This window comes from Amaranthus tricolor, chromosome 3, assembly GCF_026212465.1.
Source record: "Amaranthus tricolor cultivar Red isolate AtriRed21 chromosome 3, ASM2621246v1, whole genome shotgun sequence".
NCBI lineage: Eukaryota > Viridiplantae > Streptophyta > Magnoliopsida > Caryophyllales > Amaranthaceae > Amaranthus > Amaranthus tricolor.
The window spans coordinates 27,648,785-27,667,438 of NC_080049.1; the positions used below are offsets into that span (position 1 = coordinate 27,648,785).

General features: G+C 34.0%; 1 protein-coding gene across 2 annotated transcripts; it reads left to right on the top strand.

Annotated features, from left to right (window-relative positions):
• The first annotated feature begins 117 nt into the window (after positions 1-117).
• LOC130809377 (phenylalanine--tRNA ligase beta subunit, cytoplasmic) lies at positions 118-17,622 on the top strand. Of its 2 annotated transcripts, none has more exons than XM_057675134.1 (21): positions 118-379; positions 733-841; positions 986-1,041; positions 1,161-1,261; positions 1,738-1,867; positions 1,959-2,074; positions 2,343-2,409; positions 4,499-4,540; positions 6,464-6,505; positions 6,634-6,710; positions 7,857-7,983; positions 8,075-8,242; positions 9,826-9,954; positions 10,033-10,134; positions 11,261-11,395; positions 12,081-12,155; positions 14,608-14,715; positions 15,352-15,447; positions 15,524-15,607; positions 17,092-17,184; positions 17,301-17,622. In XM_057675134.1, exons 2-20 carry the CDS (start codon positions 784-786, stop codon positions 17,158-17,160), a joined length of 1,782 nt encoding a protein of 593 aa, XP_057531117.1. In that variant the 5' UTR covers positions 118-379; positions 733-783; the 3' UTR covers positions 17,161-17,184; positions 17,301-17,622. The 2 variants fall into 2 exon arrangements, with proteins under 2 accessions (XP_057531117.1, XP_057531116.1); XM_057675133.1 differs by having other exon boundaries at positions 17,315-17,622.
• The last annotated feature ends 1,032 nt before the right edge of the window (positions 17,623-18,654 follow it).

The following is an 18,654-nucleotide window of genomic DNA, read 5'->3' on the forward strand; positions in this document are numbered from 1 at the left end:
AACAAACCGTAAAGAAAATGAAAATAAAAAATAGAAATAAGATTAAAATTTTCAAGAAAAATGGAGAGGGTAATATTTTGTTTGAGAGTTTGAGACTTTCATTTTTACATCTTGCATTTATCAAAGTCCCCGACATAACAAACAATAAATTTTTTTTTTTATTATCTAGTCTCATAGATTCTATTCCGTTGTGGCTTGTGCCAAACACCCTTAGGCGTACAGCGTTCTCTACTTTCCAAACCCTAAACACTATCATCCAGATACGCCTCACTCGACACTCCTTAACGCTAAGATCTTCCTCCTCCCTTCCGCCGCTGTCCGCTCCTCGCTAGTCGTTGCCGGCCGCCTCCACGACTCAATCGCTCATTTCTCTCGCTGGGTAATTGTTCTTGGCTGCTTGTTTTTGAATTGTTTTCTTATTTTTTTGATAAAATATTTGTTTCAAAGGGAAAAATACGATTAAGTTGTACCAAAACTGTAGCAAAACTTGTTTCAATGGATACAAATTGATTAAATTTTGTTTCAATGGGTATGATTTGCTTTCAATTTGCCATGGACATACCGTATTTCCATTTTAAAATGTAGCAACACTGTAATGGTGAATTTCGATTTGATTTGATTAAGTTGTGCCGGGTAAATTAATTGCATTATGAATTTGAAACAATGGGTATGTATTTGTGAACTGGGACAAGTTGTAACCCAAAGTCTTTTTTCTGTGTTGGCGGCTCCCAGGCGACCTTCTTCCTCTTTCTTCAGCAACCCTAATCTCTAATAAGCGTCGCAATGCCTACTGTTAGTGTAGGCAGAGATCGCCTTTTCGACGCTCTTGGCCGAACTTATGGTTACTTTTCTAACCCTCCTCTCCTTCACTCTTATTATTGATGTAGATTTCCTTATCTGCAATTTTCCATTTTTATATATCTATTTAATATTTAATTTTTACTGTGCTATTTTTTGGTCGCTTCTTTCATTTTATAATTATTAGAGGATAAAGAATTTGAGGATCTTTGCTTCAGATTTGGCATTGAGCTGGATGACATTGTGAGTTATGTTTTTTACTTTTTATTGTATTTTCCTTTATTGTGAATTTTGAATGTTATAGGTGATTCTTTAAATTTAATTTTTTGTTGTTAATTGTATAAATTTTGTTGATTTATTAGACGACGGAAAAGGCAATTATTCGGAAAGAAAAGCATTTGGAAGATGAAGAACCTACTGAAGATGAAGAAATCATCTACAAAATTGAAGTTCCTGCTAATAGGTTTGCTAATAAGCTTCTTATTAATTCAAAATTTTCTGTGCTTAGCTTTTTTTTTAATTAATGAAAACTTTTTTGTTCTTTTCATGTTACTGTTACTTATTAAAATTGATATTTAGTCATTCCCTGTTGTTTTTCTTCATTGTAGTGAGTAATTGAACTTTTTCAGTGAACACAATTTGTTCTCATTACTGATTAGAACTGATTGAGAACACTAAAATTTTCATTGTATATACACAAGCACAAGGTATTCATTATAGGTAGATATGAATACTAAGTATAGGTAGATATGAATACTACCATATATTGGGTATTAGTTACCTTATAAGATACGCAAAATATGAAACTATAGGTATTGCTCATCGACGTTACTGTTTATTCTTCTTTTATATGGTGAATAGTACCTGACTGATCATGTCTATGGGATATGAATATATGACTAAACTTTTGAATTTTTTTTTTTGTCGGTTTATTTATAGGTATGATTTGCTTTGTCTGGAAGGTCTAGCCCAGGCCTTGCGCATTTTTGAAGAGCTTCAAGACATTCCAACATATACACTTGCTGACATTTCTCATCAATCCATGCTGAAAATGCATGTGAAATCTGAGGTTTTAGGCTGGAAAGTCCTATGTTTGCTAAAGTGTTCCACTTGAAAATGATTTGTGTATGATAAAGTCTTCCATTTGGTTTCATTTGCAGACATCTTCAATCCGTCCTTTTGTCGTTTGTGCTGTTCTGAGAGGTATTAGTTTTGATGAAGCAAGATACAACAGTTTCATTGATCTTCAAGATAGGCTACATCAAAATATATGCCGGTATAGAATCTTGTGGTTTTTTTCACTTGATTTTCATTTTATTTTATATCTTGTATTGTGCTGGAAATGTACATAGGTTACGATTACTAATAAGACAGATATAGCATAAAAGAGAATGAGAAAATAACGCATTATACTGTGAATCGCAGAATGGCTTTACTCTTAAATAGTTGTATGGATAACCATATATGTCACGAACGCAATAGTTGCCAACTAAGATTATCAAGATTGTTTTATTCTAGCACTTATATTGAAATTCTTGTTACAGGCGAAGAACTTTGGTAGCTATTGGAACCCATGACTTGGATACCATTCAAGGTCCTTTCTCATACGAGGTAGTAGAATAATGGCGTCTAGCGACACCAGTCAATTTCGTACTAATGTTTTACGGTGATTTGTTGTTTCAATTGGTGTTACTTGACTTTGGATGACTGTTTGAGTGATGTAAAATATCCTAATGCCTTGATTCCTATGGTTTTCTTGATGTAGCTCTTGAGCTTTTCTTTTCTTTTTTTCTTCCACTAAATAGTTATGGTCCAATAGAACAAGAAATCATTTTTTTTTTCCTTTTTTTTTTTGCTTTAGTTGCCCATTTACCAAGTAAAACCTTGGTAACACTAGAAAAGTAAACTAAGTCGTCGTTTTAATTACTACTAGCATAGTGAGAAATGTTTCCGTCCAATTCCTTTTAAAATTGTAGAACTTTTCTTGACTTTGGTACAAAGTTCTATAAGTTGTTCTTTTGCTTGTTCAACACATGCTAACCACCCAAAATACTCTGCCCAAAGTGCCCAGACTCGAATGATGTTTAGAACTAGATATTTTGCAAAATAGTAATCATGGAAAGTTGATTTCCACTTTAAGTACATGACAAAACAAATAATACGAACTTACAATGCATGATGTGAAGCAAGAGATTCATCACTGAAATATGATTTTAACTTCAACGCACTTTCTTTCAGTTTTGATCTCTAATTTTTACTTTTTTCTTGTTATGATAGTGTGGATAGATAGAGGAGTCACTTGATTAGGTTTGCTTACATTGCTTTGCAAGCATGTATGAGGCATAATAGCTCTAAATTTATGTTTAAGGTATTGAATTGATTTTGAGCACATGAAGCTGTTTATTTTAAGAAAGTTCAATGTTTGGAATATTTCGAGTTTGGTTTAATGAGAGAGTGAATGAGACTATTATGAATAGGGATGAATTCTATTCCAATAGTTGATAGAATACAATTCACTATGAGCATCTTGGAAAACTTTATCTAAATGGAGAAAACGTGTTTTAAAATGAATGTAGTGTGCTTAAGAAGGATACACCGTCAATGTTGTTCATTGAACATTAAATATTCGCACTAGTATCATCCTGTTCTCTTCGACTTATTCTAGTAGTTCTTAGTAAAAAAAAAATACTCAATAGTAATCAGTTATCTAAGCAAAAATTCAGTTCAAAGAGAAAAAAAACAGGTTTAGGGGTGTGGGAGTAAGAGTAAAATTATATCTTGAGGATAGGCTATTGTATTTTTGGGATTTTTTCTGTTTTGGGTAATATTTTAAGCAAGGAGAACAGAAAATTGTTTGTAATGGTATATTATAGAGCAATGAAAAAACTTACTTCAAATTCATCAATATACAAATTGAGGGTGCATGGTCGTGAGAAGCTATGATTTGTTCAAATGCATTTATACTAAGCCAACCTTCGCTACTCGGTCTCTATTAGTTTTGTTCAAATGTTTTATTTCCCTTGACCGGGTTCAACTGTTAGCTTCCTTGCTTTTGGGTTACTATTTTAGTAATATGGAGTTTGCTGAATTTAGCTGATTGGGACTATGGTAGACAATTTTGATGCGGTTAGGTGCTTTCTAGAAGTCACAATCATCTTGCATGTGTTGCAAGTTTAGTAGCTAATGATTTTCAGTGAGAAAATGGAACATAGCTTAATGTATTCTGGAAAAGATATGCATGATAGCCGTTCGAAGGCTTTGATCTAGATTGAGGTTGATCCTAGTTTTTTTGCTTTGTTAAATGATTTTTTTATAGAGGATGATAGGGTTACAATATGGGTTTGAGGCGAGGAGATGTTAGTTCTTTTTAGTTTTTATAGTGATTAATTCTTTGGTTGATTGGATCTTGAGATATTTAAGGCTGCATGTATCTCTAGAGACTAGGTGCGAAATGCTAATGGTCGGCTTGTGCCTTTTCATTGTGAAACACAATTCTGAAATTTAGAGATTGTACTTGGCTAATTGCAAATTCAGGTTGCTGTTGCAATAATGTTGCTTCATTGCGGTGAGAAATTAATCCAACTAGTATTTACTGTAGGCATGGACCTTTGAGGGAAGCATGTAGCAATTTTCAAGATTTATTTATATGATGTGTTGATAATTTTTGTGACTCTTTCTAACCTTGTCATTTTGGTCACAGGCTTTGCCACCGTCGGAAATAAACTTTGTGCCTTTGAAGCAGGTATTGTCTTTACTTGTTTTCTTAATATCTTTGTGTGAGCATTTAAAACTTGTAAATTTACTTTTTGGATCACACAATCGAATTTCATATATTATTCATTATGTGCCCTTATGGTTATAGTTGCTGTAGATGAGATAGAGCCGGGGAAGTCCTGTATTAGTCAATCAAGAAATGTATCATTAATTCTATATGTTGATGCCCCTTTCCCCTCATTCTTGGCTTATTGCTGCAGATTTGAAGGCTCAATAAAATGTTGGAGCCCCGTTTTTTGGGTGTATTTATCAGGGGCGGAACAAAGATTTTGGATGCCCTATTTATTTTTGCGACATTTTTCTAAACGGGGCCCTTTTGTTATATCAAAAGATAAAAAAATTTCCACTTCAAGAAAAGTAGTTCAAGATCAGAAGTAATTTTCTCGTTGCTAATTCAACTTTGGGGTTCTAGAAATTGTAGATCTTAACTAATATATGGAGTTATAAAATAATTCAAATGGTTTAAAAAATGATTTCATAAAGAAATCAATTATTAAATTGTAGACTTGAATAAGATTCTCCTTTATCTTAAATATAAGTTGATATACTTAAAAAAAATTATTTTGTTAGATGGAGAAATTAATGGAAAAATGAAAAGGTTAGAGGGAAGAAGATGAAGGTGAGGCGTGATGATTAATAAGAATGGCGTGAATACCAGATTCAAACATCAAGTTTCCATTTACCAAAAATAGAATCTGGGGTGTGATTTATTAGTGTGGGCCCTTCCATGATTTATTTTCCAAAAACAAAAATCTTGTCTTTAGTAAGACTGATCACAGGTCTCGTTATTAAACATATGAGTCTTCTACCAACTCTTCCAATTATATTTTCTATTATTAATAGCACTATTTTTGTTTTGAGGGTAAGGTCTACATTTTCATCTTTTGGGTGGTGGGGCCAAGTTGGGCTTGATATTGATATATGAATGAAGCATATACTATGTTACCTCTTTATCTTTAGATAAAAAAAGCGCGAAGTACATTTAGGCTTAAGGAGTTTTCGCTCCTGATGCATCTCATGCACGAGTTGCCAAATGCCAAAGCACATAATATTTTGGTTTATTTTGAATTTTTTATCTAGGTGCATCTCATATTGCATCTTGTGCCTCTCTTCAGAATGGGCCTTGCCTAGACTTGAAAAACATTGTTTTCTCCTGACTGGCCATGCCATGTGTTGTGTTGCCCTTTGGTCCCCATTCTTTATAATAACCTGATAGTGTGTGGGATGTATTGAGTGAGTCTTGCCTTCATGTTAGCGTGCAATTCATATAGCTTACATGAGTACTTCATATTGATATCTGTTCTGTCAGTTCACTCTTGTTGGCTATCATATATGTAATTTGATAGGAGACAAATAGTGGGATATTTAGAAGAGATAATGATATAACTTTTTTTTGTTTTGTTCCAAAGAAGGGAAAGAGTAAACTAATGTGCATAGTGTAAAAATGCGGCAACAGTAGCGATCTCGATAACGAAACGGTGGCGGTTATCGTAATGCCTATATATGTGTCAAAACCATAAGATATCCCTCAATGGCCTAAAACGCGGTTTTTTTACATCTTTACAACGCCGGAAATATCGGTTTCTCGTTATTTGTAAAACCTTTACAACGCGGCTGATGCAATGCGATGCGGCCTTGTTTTTACACTATGCTAATGTGGGAAGGATGGAAACCGAAAGTTGAATTAGAAGAATTTAAAGATATTTTGCTAGCTTATGGAAGTCGCACATTTGAACTATTCTCGACCTCTAAATTTTGATGGAATTTGACAGCAGAAGTTGAGGATCTGTCATCGTACCACCTAACCTTTGTGTATCTCAACCACAATATTTTTTTTATTTGTGAAACGTGTAATAACCTGTTCCATCTTACTCTTTTCCCTTTGCTATAGGTTAAACAATTTAGAGCAGACGAGCTAATGGAGTTTTACAAGGTAAGTTATTTCGAATTGTAATAATTATAATGGAGCAGATGTTGAAAACACATGACCTTTAATTTATAAATTTTTAGGGAATTTTCTCATAATTTTATCTTTAGTTATGCTTTAGTGTATTTTGACAGAATGATTTGAAGCTGAAGAAATACTTGCATATTATTGAGAATTCGCCTGTGTTTCCAGTTATATATGATCGTGATAGGTATAAATGTGCACAATTTTTCCATGTCCTTTTGTTATCTTTATCTGCTCTCTTATTTTTGTTTATATTTACTTTTTATTATACATTGAAGGCTTGTGTAGTTGGTATTTCAAGGATAAATATTAGGGTTTGTTTGGTTCACCTCAAGAGAAAGGAAGGAATAGACAGTGGGGATAAAATGAAAAGCAAAGGAATCTCCTTAAGTTTCCTCACTTGTTTGGTTAGAGAGCAGGAATGAATTAAAACTTGAAGTCCTTTTCGTTTGGCTGATTTCCATTGCTACCAACTGTCCTCCATTGTTACTTAACTTAAACAATTCATTGTATAAAGATGTTAGTATGGCCATCTGTAGCCACAATAGTGTCATCCTTGGACCATGACAATTGCTTCCAAGCTACAACAATAAACATTATGGTTAAATTCAACAACACAACACAGTATAATATTGCCAAAGCCTTAATCCCAACAATATGGTTTAGGTTACATGAACCAACACAAATCAACGTGGTAAATTGACTATCAAAATTCCACATTTAAATGTTTTAATGTTGCGTCGGAGTATTTAAAGCCACATTCACAACTGAAATTTCACATCAGCTCTACTCTTTTACAAATCTTATCGTTTTCTCTTGCTCTGTAAGGATGGTATGGATTGGTGGTTTTTTAGTGAGGTGAGATGATTTTAGTTTGTGGCATAGAGGTGTTGAGGTATCAGCACTCTTCGGGTGCCCTCACGGTCACAGATGGTTATAAGATTATGTCCTAGGGAGTAATAGTGAAGTGGTGGTTGCTAAAAGAGAGAGATGGGGTAGTCCACAAGTCCCAACTCCACCTTGGAACTTGAGGTAGAGGGCTTTGAGAGAACTGTTAAAGCGGAAATGTGGAAAGGGAATTCCAAAAGTAGCCAGCTAAACTCCCACTTAAGGAAATAAGGTTACCATTTACCTTTTTGTTTCATTATTTCCCCAACTAAACAGGCCCTTCATTAATCACAACTTTCTGTTAGGGTATGAATTAGTAGGATGAAAATACTTATCTCTTAATGATTCCATATGTTACTAAGTACATGATTAATGTGAAAAGATCATGTTGTTTTTCTTTTTTTATTTTTTATTTGGTTATTTATTTAGCAATTTTTATCTGCAGAACTGTGTTGTCTTTACCCCCGATAATAAATGGTGCACATTCTGCTATTACTTTGAAGACAAAGAACGTTTTCATCGAATGTACAGCCACTGATTTGACGAAGGCTAAAATTGTTTTGAATACTATGGTACGAGAGTATGATGGATGTATATATATATATATATATATATATTTTTGGTAAATTGTTGTGATTTGCCTGATGATGCTTCTTGATTCAGGTTACTATGTTTTCGGGGTACTGCGATAAGAAGTTTGAAGTTGAGCCTATACAAGTGACATATTCTGATGGGAAGTCATATGTTTGTCCTGATCTCTCGCTTTATGATATGGATGTATCTCTGTCCTACGTCAATGAAGCAATTGGAATTTCACTAGAGGCAGATGAGGTGAGTTGCGTTGTCCTCTAGTTTGGTATACCAATCTAATTTTTCTCTGTGCCCAACACAAAGCAACTTGTCTCTTTGGAAAATGTGATCATTGTTGCAACTTGCAAAAGGCAATGTGTTCAATTTACACCGAACAAGAACAAAAAATTAGCTTGTATAGTCTCAGTTGAATGAGGAAGTCGAAAGAGGGATTCAATATTGTACAAGTACAATGATGTTCTCAACCCTAGATGATGTCGCCGGGAAAATATGGGATGCCGGTGAGAGAAAGAAGGCAGAGGTGGAAGTCATAGTTTTAGCGTTTTTGGATTTGAAGAGAAAAGGGGAAAATGGTGGCATCAGGAATGCAATTATTTTGTGGGTAGACCAAGTCATTAGTGACGCCACCGATCATGGTTGGAAGAGAATTGAAGAGTTAGCATTATTGTTGGAGGAGAGAAATTTGAGAATTGGCATGAGAGGTATTTACATCAAACCAATTATCATTAGTACAATGTGATTAAATCAAATTGTGCAAACCTTATTTCTACTTTGATGCAAATTACAACCCAACTTGAGGACAAGGTGGTTCTTTGGGCGGCTGGTAATGTAATGAATAAATATAGGAGGGGTAAAATAGTATTTCAATGAAACATTTAGAAAAGCAATATTATGTAACAAATGGCAACAAGTTTGTTAGGCTTGTTAATTATAAATACAATGATGTAATAAATTGCCAGGGATATCAAATGAATACGAAATGAATTCTTCCTGTCAAACTTCTCTTTCTCTAGTCTCTTATTTTTATTCTGTCATTTCTTCTTTTAATCCTTTACTCCCTCTTAACTCTAATCTTCATTATTTCTCATATTAGCTATTAGCGAGTTCATTACACAAATGCTTTATAGTTATCATGATTTAGTGATTATTTTAATTATTATGGATTATGGATGAATTTTCTTTGTATGGTTTTCTGCACATGTTTCTCTCTGCTTTCTCTCCTCTTACTTCTCCAGAAGCCGAACAATTCTGTGGAAAAGCATGAGCTCTAGTTTTGAAAATGTGTTTGTTTTAGAAGATGAAGTATGGTGATAGAGTTTGTGGATAGGGGAAATGCTTTAATGGATTAAGAACTCCGTGCCAAGTTGCTCCTAAGAAAGTTTTCATGCGTCATGTTGCACTTTCTGTGTTGCCATATCTTTTTTTCAATAAGTGATAAGTTATGTGGTTCTAATAGTTGGGCTTGTACAGTATTACTTAAAGAACAATTTAGTGGAAAAGCATGAGCTTTAGTTTTGAAAATTCTTTGATCTAGAAGCTGAAGTGTAGTGCAAGAGTTTGTTGATGGGGGAAGTACTTTGATGAATTAAGTACGCAGTGCCAAGTTACTCAGAAGAAATTTCTATTGCGCCATCCTTGATTCTCTTTGTTGCCTTATCTTTTTGTGCTACGTGAAAAGTTATGTGGTTTTGAATTTGATCGGTTAGGCTTATACAATATCAATTGATGAAGGCCTGTCTTTTTTGCACCTTTTCTTTTTAGTTATAAAAATGGCTCATTAATGTATGAAGTAGGATGCTTACTTCATCTATTGTGAACAACAGGTAACTGGATTGTTGAAGAGAATGCAGTTGCATGCGAAGAAGTTGTATTCAGCTAATAATGACTGCAAAATAAGTGTTTCTGTTCCTCCAACCAGAAGTGATGTTCTTCATCCTTGTGATGTGATGGAGGTATATAGATGATTGACTTACTGATGAATAATTATTAGTCCTAGTAATATAATGATGAATTTCGTCTTTTGTTTCTAGGATGTTGCTATTGCTTTTGGATACAATGAAATTCCAAAGAGATTGCCTGCATCAATAAAGCCATTGGGATTGAATGAATTAAGTGATTTGATAAGAAGTGAGGTAAATTAATTATTTGATGCACATTTCCATACTTTTCCTTTGTTGATAACCTATGCTGAGTGAGCTAATCGCCTGTACATTTGTGCTTGTTCAACGGTCATTGCCTATGTGGAAAATATTTTGATTGAGAAAAGTTAATGAGTTTGTCCTTATAGTTGTGGCTTATCCTCCTCTGTACATCATAGCGCAATGTTGTTAAGTTATGCAGCAATCTACTGAAACTCCTGCAGTTTTTCTGGTTGAAATATCAAAATAAATACCATAAGCTTGGACTTAAATTTTAAATTGGAGAAGTACTATTCTTAAAGTATGAATTAGTATTGAGTAGTATCTCTGGTTTCATTTTTTGATACAATATAGACAGAAGCGTTTTGACTAATTTGTATTGAGACCGCCTATTTGCAGTAAGCAATTTGGTCAGGCATAAAAAATCTATTTAGAAGGACATGGACTGGATAGTAGATATGCATATGACGCTTAGCTATAACAAGTAGTTTAAATGTTAATGGTACTAATATGGAGAAAAAAATTGTGAGATGTTTGTGGAATGTGAAATTAGGCGTGTATGCTTATTTAAAAGATATACTTTGGAGAATGTGAGTTTACATAAAGTTGCAAATCCATAGAAGCCATTGCCGGATACTGATCACGGTGTTTTGGAGCATAGATTGAATAACTAGTTCACATCAAGCTCAGGTTAAATAAATGATCTACAGAAAGGAACACAGCGGTATGTGATCACAGCATTATAGAGCAGAGATTGACCGGCTCGTAAAGCTCAAGCTTAAGATGTCGTTTTTCCTGGAAGTTGCAAGTAATCATGCAAGGAAATTATAGTTCATAACAGTTAGTGTTACACTGTTGTGGACTTGTGAAGCATTGACTAGACTTAGTATTGACCTTAAGCTTGGATTGACCTACTCAAAAGCTTTTGCTCTGATGTCTGTTCATATTGGTATTTTAATCATACAAATTTTAGTCATACTAATGTTCAATTATGATGCGATTTCATAAAAAAGATAGTTATTTCTTGTGCTTGTCTAATGTCTGTATGTACAGTTTTTGCGTTACAGTGCTTTTTCCTGGACTCAGCTATGTAGATTAACTTCTCTCTATTCCCTTTCAGATTGCTATGAATGGGTTCACAGAGGTGTTGACTTGGATACTCTGCTCTTACAAAGAAAATTTTTCCATGTTGAATCGCAAGGATGACAAATCAACAGCTGTGATTATTGGAAATCCTCGTTCTGCTGATTTTGAGGTTGGATTATTTTGTCATTTGCGATTTGTTTATCATATGCGTTTTTACATGGACTGTAATTTTTTAAGGAAATGGAAAGAGGCAACTTCTATATGCTTAGCCATCTCCATCAAAAATAAGTATGAGATTAAATTCATGTTACATGAGAATAGGAAATGGGAAAAGATGTCGGTTTTAAGGGGAAAACATGAGAAGGAAATTTGAAAAGTGGGAATATTGAAAGGCCAAAATTCATTTACTTTTGTCTCCGTCTAGACTTTGCTTCTGAAGTAACAAGTCAAAAGATGACACAGGGAACAACATTTATTTTGACCCTCATGAATAAAATTAGTGCTTGAATTACTGAATAAGAATACTTAAAGCCGTTCGTAGTTCTTTAAAGAGAAATAGACTTTAGTCTTGCAATGATTATAAGCAGGGGAAGGGGATGGAAAAAGTCGCTCACACATGAGAAGTTGGTTTTCTGTATCCAGGAATTCCAAGTTTGAAAAAAGAAAATTGATGTTTGAATATGGAGGATGCTGACACAATTTTTTGATAGACATGTTGGGAGGTCACGTTTTATATTCTCTTTGATTTTCCGATATTCTATGCTTGGTCTGTTTTACATTAAGTTCATCTTTGTTTTTATCATGTAGTTATCTAACTACATTTTGTGGATGTAATTGTCATTTTTCTATTTCAGGTGGTACGAAGTAGTCTCATGCCTGGTATATTGAAAACTGTTGGGCACAACAAAGATCATCGGAAGCCTATCAAGGTAGTCCATTGTGTTTATGTTGCTTATGTCTGTAAGTCTATTGTATTAGAAATTGCACAGTACTTTAGTGATTCTCTTTCCACGTTCTAGGGTGGTTGCCACCATAAATCGGTATTTGAACGGCATGCGCTGTTGCCGTCGCAAAAATTTCAATTTTCGATTTCAAGGAATCTAGTATCTGCCACCTCTTTATTTTTACAACGGTATAATTGCATACATCAAGTCCTTTCAAATTTTACCTTGGTGGACATTGGGGTAACAGATTGTTGTAATATGTATCACATTTCGCTTAATCTTCACATCTATTAGCCTTTGGTTCCCTAAATTATAGTATGTGCAATTTTATATGGAATGGGAAATGATAAGAAATGGGATACAGGGACGTGGGCCACTAGCTATGAAATATCTAGAACAAGAAGTGTAAAGGTGTCTTTGAATATAGTACGTTAAAATTAACCATCTCACCCAATAGTTTTTAAAGATAATGTTGCCTTCAAGCCTACATGAAAGAATATGAATGCAGATAGTTCCTCAATTTGTGACGAAATTTTAGGAATGTGGCATGGTGGATAGTTCCAAGTTTCGGATTTCTGTGACCAAGTGTTTCTTGAGGTTATGCTTGTTGGGTACTGCATAAATTTTCATAGCTAACTAATATATTTAAATGGTATTGGAAGAAAAAAATGTACTTACACGAGTGATAAGAAAACAAAGAATAAGAGTTATTTATTACTTTGATGATGATGTGGAGGTATAATATGGAATGGAGGGAGGAATTGTTTTACTTAAATATTAAAAATGAAAGGGCCAATCTTCTCACCAAACATCTATATCCTTTAATTATTTAATGTGGTCATATCTCCCTTCTAAGACATCAATCGGTTGGTTTTAACCCAACAGATCATAGATTAATTATTATTTTATTTTGATTTCTATAAAATAGCTAAAAATGCCACGTTATTTTTGTTGTTAAACTTTCAAAAATAATTTTTTATGGTATTGGGCTGAAAAAATCTTTTCTCATCATAATTGTGCGATATTAAACTTAAATAATAAAAATTAACAAAATAATAGCTGGCTGCAACGCAAAAATATTGATGTAATACTCAAAAATTTTGATGTAGTTTCAAAAATTCACCAAAATGTTTAGGAAAACGGTCGGGTTAGATCAAAATTTGATAGGTCTACTCCCTCCATATAAATGTACTGACTGATCTTTTCTATTTATAACCGTGCTTGAGGTTCTAGCCATTTTCTAACAACCAATCATATGTCTCGCCAACCTATCTGGCACTTCTCATTTGTTGTGAGTCATAAGTTAGCCTATTGTTGCAAGGTAATAGTTAATGAATGTTTTTACAGCTTATTCTCAAGGTGACTAAACATGTCAAGGGCTGTAGCATATGAATTGTACATAATGACAAGCATCCGATGCTTGTGATTGCTTGATTACTTAATCTATCTAGCTAACCCAGCACCTAACACATGTATTTGGGCTTTGCTAAGTTAAAAAAATTGGAGTTCTTACTATGTATGTTTCATGAAACAATGATTTAGGTTGTCTCAATGCAAGTGGCTTTGACGGCTAATGTGCCTGCCTTATGTTTTACATCTACTTTTGGATACTGTTAAGGACGCTTGTCATTTGCATATAATCTAGAAGTGTAATGTTTTTTCAATCGACCATTTATTGTAGGAATTTCAAAGTGAACGTGTGAATTGCTGGACCACTCTATAGGCCATAACTTTTTAGGGAGCTCTTGAGAATTGTCATGAAAGTGCTGAAACACTATAAAAGGGCACAGAGCGAGCTTGACTCCAAAAATTTCTTGAAATGAGCTCCTTAGTCCTGGGTCCTGGCAAACACTCAAAAGTCAAAATACTTCTAAGGCTTACGTTCATTTCTTATATATCACAAAAACCAAGATAAAATATTAAAGCTCCGTAAATAAATGTGTCCTTTTAGTTATAACTTGTGAAATTTGATCCTCAATATTGATAAAGGAGCAAACTGGAGGGAGAAAATGTTGTACTTCTAATGATTGTATTCTATTGTGATGTGCTTTTTTTTGTCTTGCTCAATAAACTTGAACTCCCTTGTGGAGAGACCCTTTATTATATAAAAGTGATTGCTGTATTTGTTTCCTGTTTGATGCCACATGTACCTACGGGCTCGGAAACATATCCCTTTTTTGGACAGGAGCAATGCATCTTTAACTCAATAAGATGACACTTGTTTTTGTTTCATGCTTGTATGCTTATGTGCCTATGTTTTGACACTCTAGTGCTAAAAAAGTGCGAAAATAGAGATAAAAAAAGGTTCTTTAAATCCATTGTTGCTCTATAAATGTGTTTGGTGAAGTTGGTGGCTGTTTGATCAGGTTTCTTTTTTGTGTTGGATTGTGGTTTTTGCTTTTGGTTCTTATGAAATATGTTAATTATTGATATTTAGATTTTCGAAGTTGGTGACATAGCAGTTCTTGATGACGCAAAAGATGTCGGTGCTCGGAATTGTCGTCAACTTGCGGCGCTTTATTGTGGTGCTAGTTCTGGCTTTGAGGTAAGATTTCTATATGATATCCTTTTGTTGTTTGTCAACAATTCAAACAAAATGGTGTTGATGTTCAGTGCATCAATATTGAGTAAACTTGCTGTGTTTAAACTGTTAAGACGTAAGACATTAAGAAGACATTAGGGCATGCTGTAGTACGTAATAGATTGTTAATGTCGAAGTGCCAATGTTGTACTGATTTTTGGCAGAGATGTTTTGAACTTTGTTTCTGCTTAAGTTATGTTAGTATTGAAACTCCTCTCTCAGTTCAGGGGTTTTTAAATGGATGCTGAATATCTTTGAGAAGCCCTGCAGAATTTACTCTTATCAAAAGTGTTACATTGTGACACTGACTGGAACAAGTTGCTGGATTTCAGATAACCTTTGACTTAGTGCTTGTCATTTGTGTCAGTGACATGCCTTCACCTCATGCTTTTTTCCTGGATACTGTTGTGTCTCTATGCATCTTGCTTCTATTTGAAGTTTTGAGCCAAGACTTGCAAATAATTTCATATGCGTCCTGGTTTTTTGAGGCTTTATTTAGTGGGAAGCATTTAGAAATTTGCATCGGTTTTCAATATTAAGACTTGATGAATCCTTAATGAGCAGAAAATCTGATTTACTTTTAATTATTGGGCTTTGCAGACTATCCATTCCCTAGTCGACAGAGTTATGGAAATAGTAGGTACACCTTTTGTTGCAGAAGGAGATAGCTCTGGCTACCACATAAAGCTTGCAAATGTAAGTGCTCTGTGCAACTGAAATGTGATATATAATAGTTTTGGTTTTATTTTGACTGTCTTTTATAATTTTTTAGAGCCCTGAGTTTCTTCCTGGAAGGCAAGCCAACATTATCTACAAAGGCAGGTACATAGGGATTTTCGGTATTGTTCATCCAGAGGTATGTTTAAACTTTCCTCAAGATATTAAGCTAATCGTGCTACATTTGTTGTTTGTAGCTTTTACATTTATTGTTTCAATCTTTGAAAAGTGTTTTGACTTTTTTGATTGGATTTAAAAGAAAGAGTCCTCGCCGTATCCATTGGTTGTGTCTATATACTTGTGCTGGTTCAAATTAGTTGTTCCACTTGTTTTCATGCTATTCTATGCACTGTTTTGACCTTACTATCTTCAATTGCACATAAAAAATTTGATGTTATGAAAACATGCATTGAGACGAATCAAACAACATTCCACCAGCCAATTTGAACCAAAGATAATTTTCAGCAAGTATTCTATCTATTTCTAATTTTGTTTTTTTTATTTGCTTTCTAATATTGAAAATTGCTAAAATTGGTAATTAAGAAATTGCTTTCTAATTAAGAAATAATATTACAAAAGTGTATTCGTAATCATGAATCATAATTGGCAACATACTTCATAGTTCCAGCTCACTTTTTAAGGGCATAATTGAAGGTCATGTTTAATATTTGGTAGGCATGTTTAGAGGCGGAGTTAATTTAGTGTATGAAAATTAAGAATCACAAACTATTCTATGTTCTGCATTCTTTAAACTCCGTCCCTAATAGAAGAAATATTCACTATCCACAACATCCTCTCAAGTTTGAGGCTTGAAGGCAACATTATGCTTAAAAATTTTAGGTGACTTGGTGCTCTTTATATTTTATTTTAAAAACCTTTTTTGCATCCGTCGTTCCATATCTCGGAGGGTCGAATGTACTTAACATTATGCTTGTTAGTGAAAAATCATAATAAAGAGATTTTGATTACACCTTGGTAACACATCATCTATAACTTTACATAAATGAGAAGTTCAACTGATTCAAAGAGTTATTCTAATGTAGTCCAATCATAATCTGAAACCGAAGAATGATAAATCTTTGGCCCCATCGAGAATGAACAACTTGATCTTATTCCGTTCCATGTAATCGATTAAGTGAAATTCAATTAGTATTCACTTTTTGGAATCAAGGCTTTGACACTTTGTCTCTCCTTGCTCATGTTTCTCTCTCCAGCCAGTAGCTTAATAAAAGGTGTTACAGTGCGTCAAAAGCCTAAGGCATAGCACCCGCCCTTCAAAAGGCCGACGCATTCAAAAAGTGCATGCAGGTGCTGAGAATGCACTGAGGCGCATTAATAGCACCTAAAGGCCCAATTTCTGAATTGCTTTCACATTTGCAACATGCTTTTACGCACAAAAACGGCTATTTTAAGAATTATATCTCACTTCGATAAGAGTATATGCCTCTTGGGAATGTTGGGATTGATTTGCACATTTTAAACATTCTGACTTTGGCTTCACAACCCTACACGCCATTCAATGGATGAGGCCATGTACTCATTAATGTTCTAGCTAAAGAGTCTATGTAGTGTTTCCTGTAGAACGTTAGTTGTTGTGGTTAAATTTTTTTTATGCGGTTTCAGGTCTTGAACAACTTTGATATTCCGGATCCTTGTTCATATGTGGAGCTTAATATAGAGAACTTTTTGTAGCCGCTACCCTATCATTTAGATCGAGTAAGTGCTTGTAACATCTTTATCTTTGTGTAATTTTGATAGTTTCCGTGATATATTCATCTGCAAAGAAGGAAAAGTTTCTGCGACATATTCGTGGTTGTAATATTTTCATATAGAAATTTGCCTACAGGTTCCTGCATCAGCCTCTAGTTTCATGAAGGTGTAAAAGTTTTATCATACTGCTCCGGAATGGCAAATGTGAAAACTTTAAGACGTATTCTTAGATAGCCTTGGAATCTATTTATTTCTCAATGTATACTGTTGCATTTAAGACAATTTCTATTCAATTTTGCAAATTTATGAAGTTTTGTAGTGTTTTCTTCGAATAAACTTGACTTTTGAATACGACTGTAAGGAGCTGTTTTCTGGAACTGTTTGTCTCGATTAAGTAATTTCTATTACAACCAGGAATGATAGGTGGATAACATTTTGTGGATATATCAAGTCTTATCCGTTATGAGTAGTCGGTGACTGTGACTGACGGGTATCGCCATATGAGCTTCTACCTCCTGCCCAACTCCATTCTTGTCTACTCAATAACCATCCACTTTATATTTACCCCTCTCGTACCTGTAAATTATGATATACTTATTCCGTAAGAGAAAATTATAAAAAACTATCTAATTTATACCCCTTTTTGTAAAAAACTAAATTTTTTGCAAAAAACTACCTTATATAATACATTTCTTTGCAAAACACTACCTTATAACGGTTTTTATCCTTTGACCGTTTAATTTAACCATTAACTATCACATGACAGTCACGTGATTGTATAAACCCATTCTTCTTCTTCATTTCAGCGTTTTTCATTCCTTTGTTGCTGCTTGTTGAAAATTTGTAATTAAATAAAAAAAAATGTGTATCTTTAACTGGGTACATGAACCCGGGCTCGGGTTCGGATTTGGGTTCGGGTAAACGGGGATTTTGGTGTTATCTAAAGCGGCTTTCGCAAGAGCTCCTTCTTCTTTTAAACGTAAATCTCTGAAACATTTTGAGCATAAATTTAAAGTTGCTGGGCTTCCAAAAAATCCACAATTATTTGCACATAATTTGTGACCTTGATCTTGGGCTTGAAATTCATGTTCTTCAGCCATTTTTTTTTATTTAATTACAAATTTTCAACAAGCAGCAACAAAGGAATGAAAAATGCTGAAATGAAGAAGAAGAATGGGTTTATACAATCACGTGACTGTCACGTGACAGTCAACGGTTAAATTAAACGGTCAAAGGTTAAACATCGTTATAAGGTAGTGTTTTGCAAAGAAATGTATTATATAAGGTAGTTTTTTGTAAAAAATTTTACATAAGGTAGTTTTTTACAAAAAGAGGTATAGATTAGGTAGTTTCTTATAATTTTTTCATTCCGTAATATTCATATGTATTATTTTATTATAAATGTTGGGATAAACTTTGATAATATCAAATTCTCAACCTAAATAGAAGTAGTGTGGTTTTGCGCTATACATAAAG

Bases quoted from the DNA above. Each gene is read 5' to 3' on its own strand.
- LOC130809377 (XM_057675134.1), top strand. From the start codon at position 784: ATGCCTACTGTTAGTGTAGGCAGAGATCGCCTTTTCGACGCTCTTGGC. The intron at 842-985 runs GTTACTTTTCTA...TATAATTATTAG, and splicing joins CGCTCTTGGCCGAACTTATG to AGGATAAAGAATTTGAGGAT. The intron at 1,042-1,160 runs GTGAGTTATGTT...TTGATTTATTAG, and splicing joins GCATTGAGCTGGATGACATT to ACGACGGAAAAGGCAATTAT.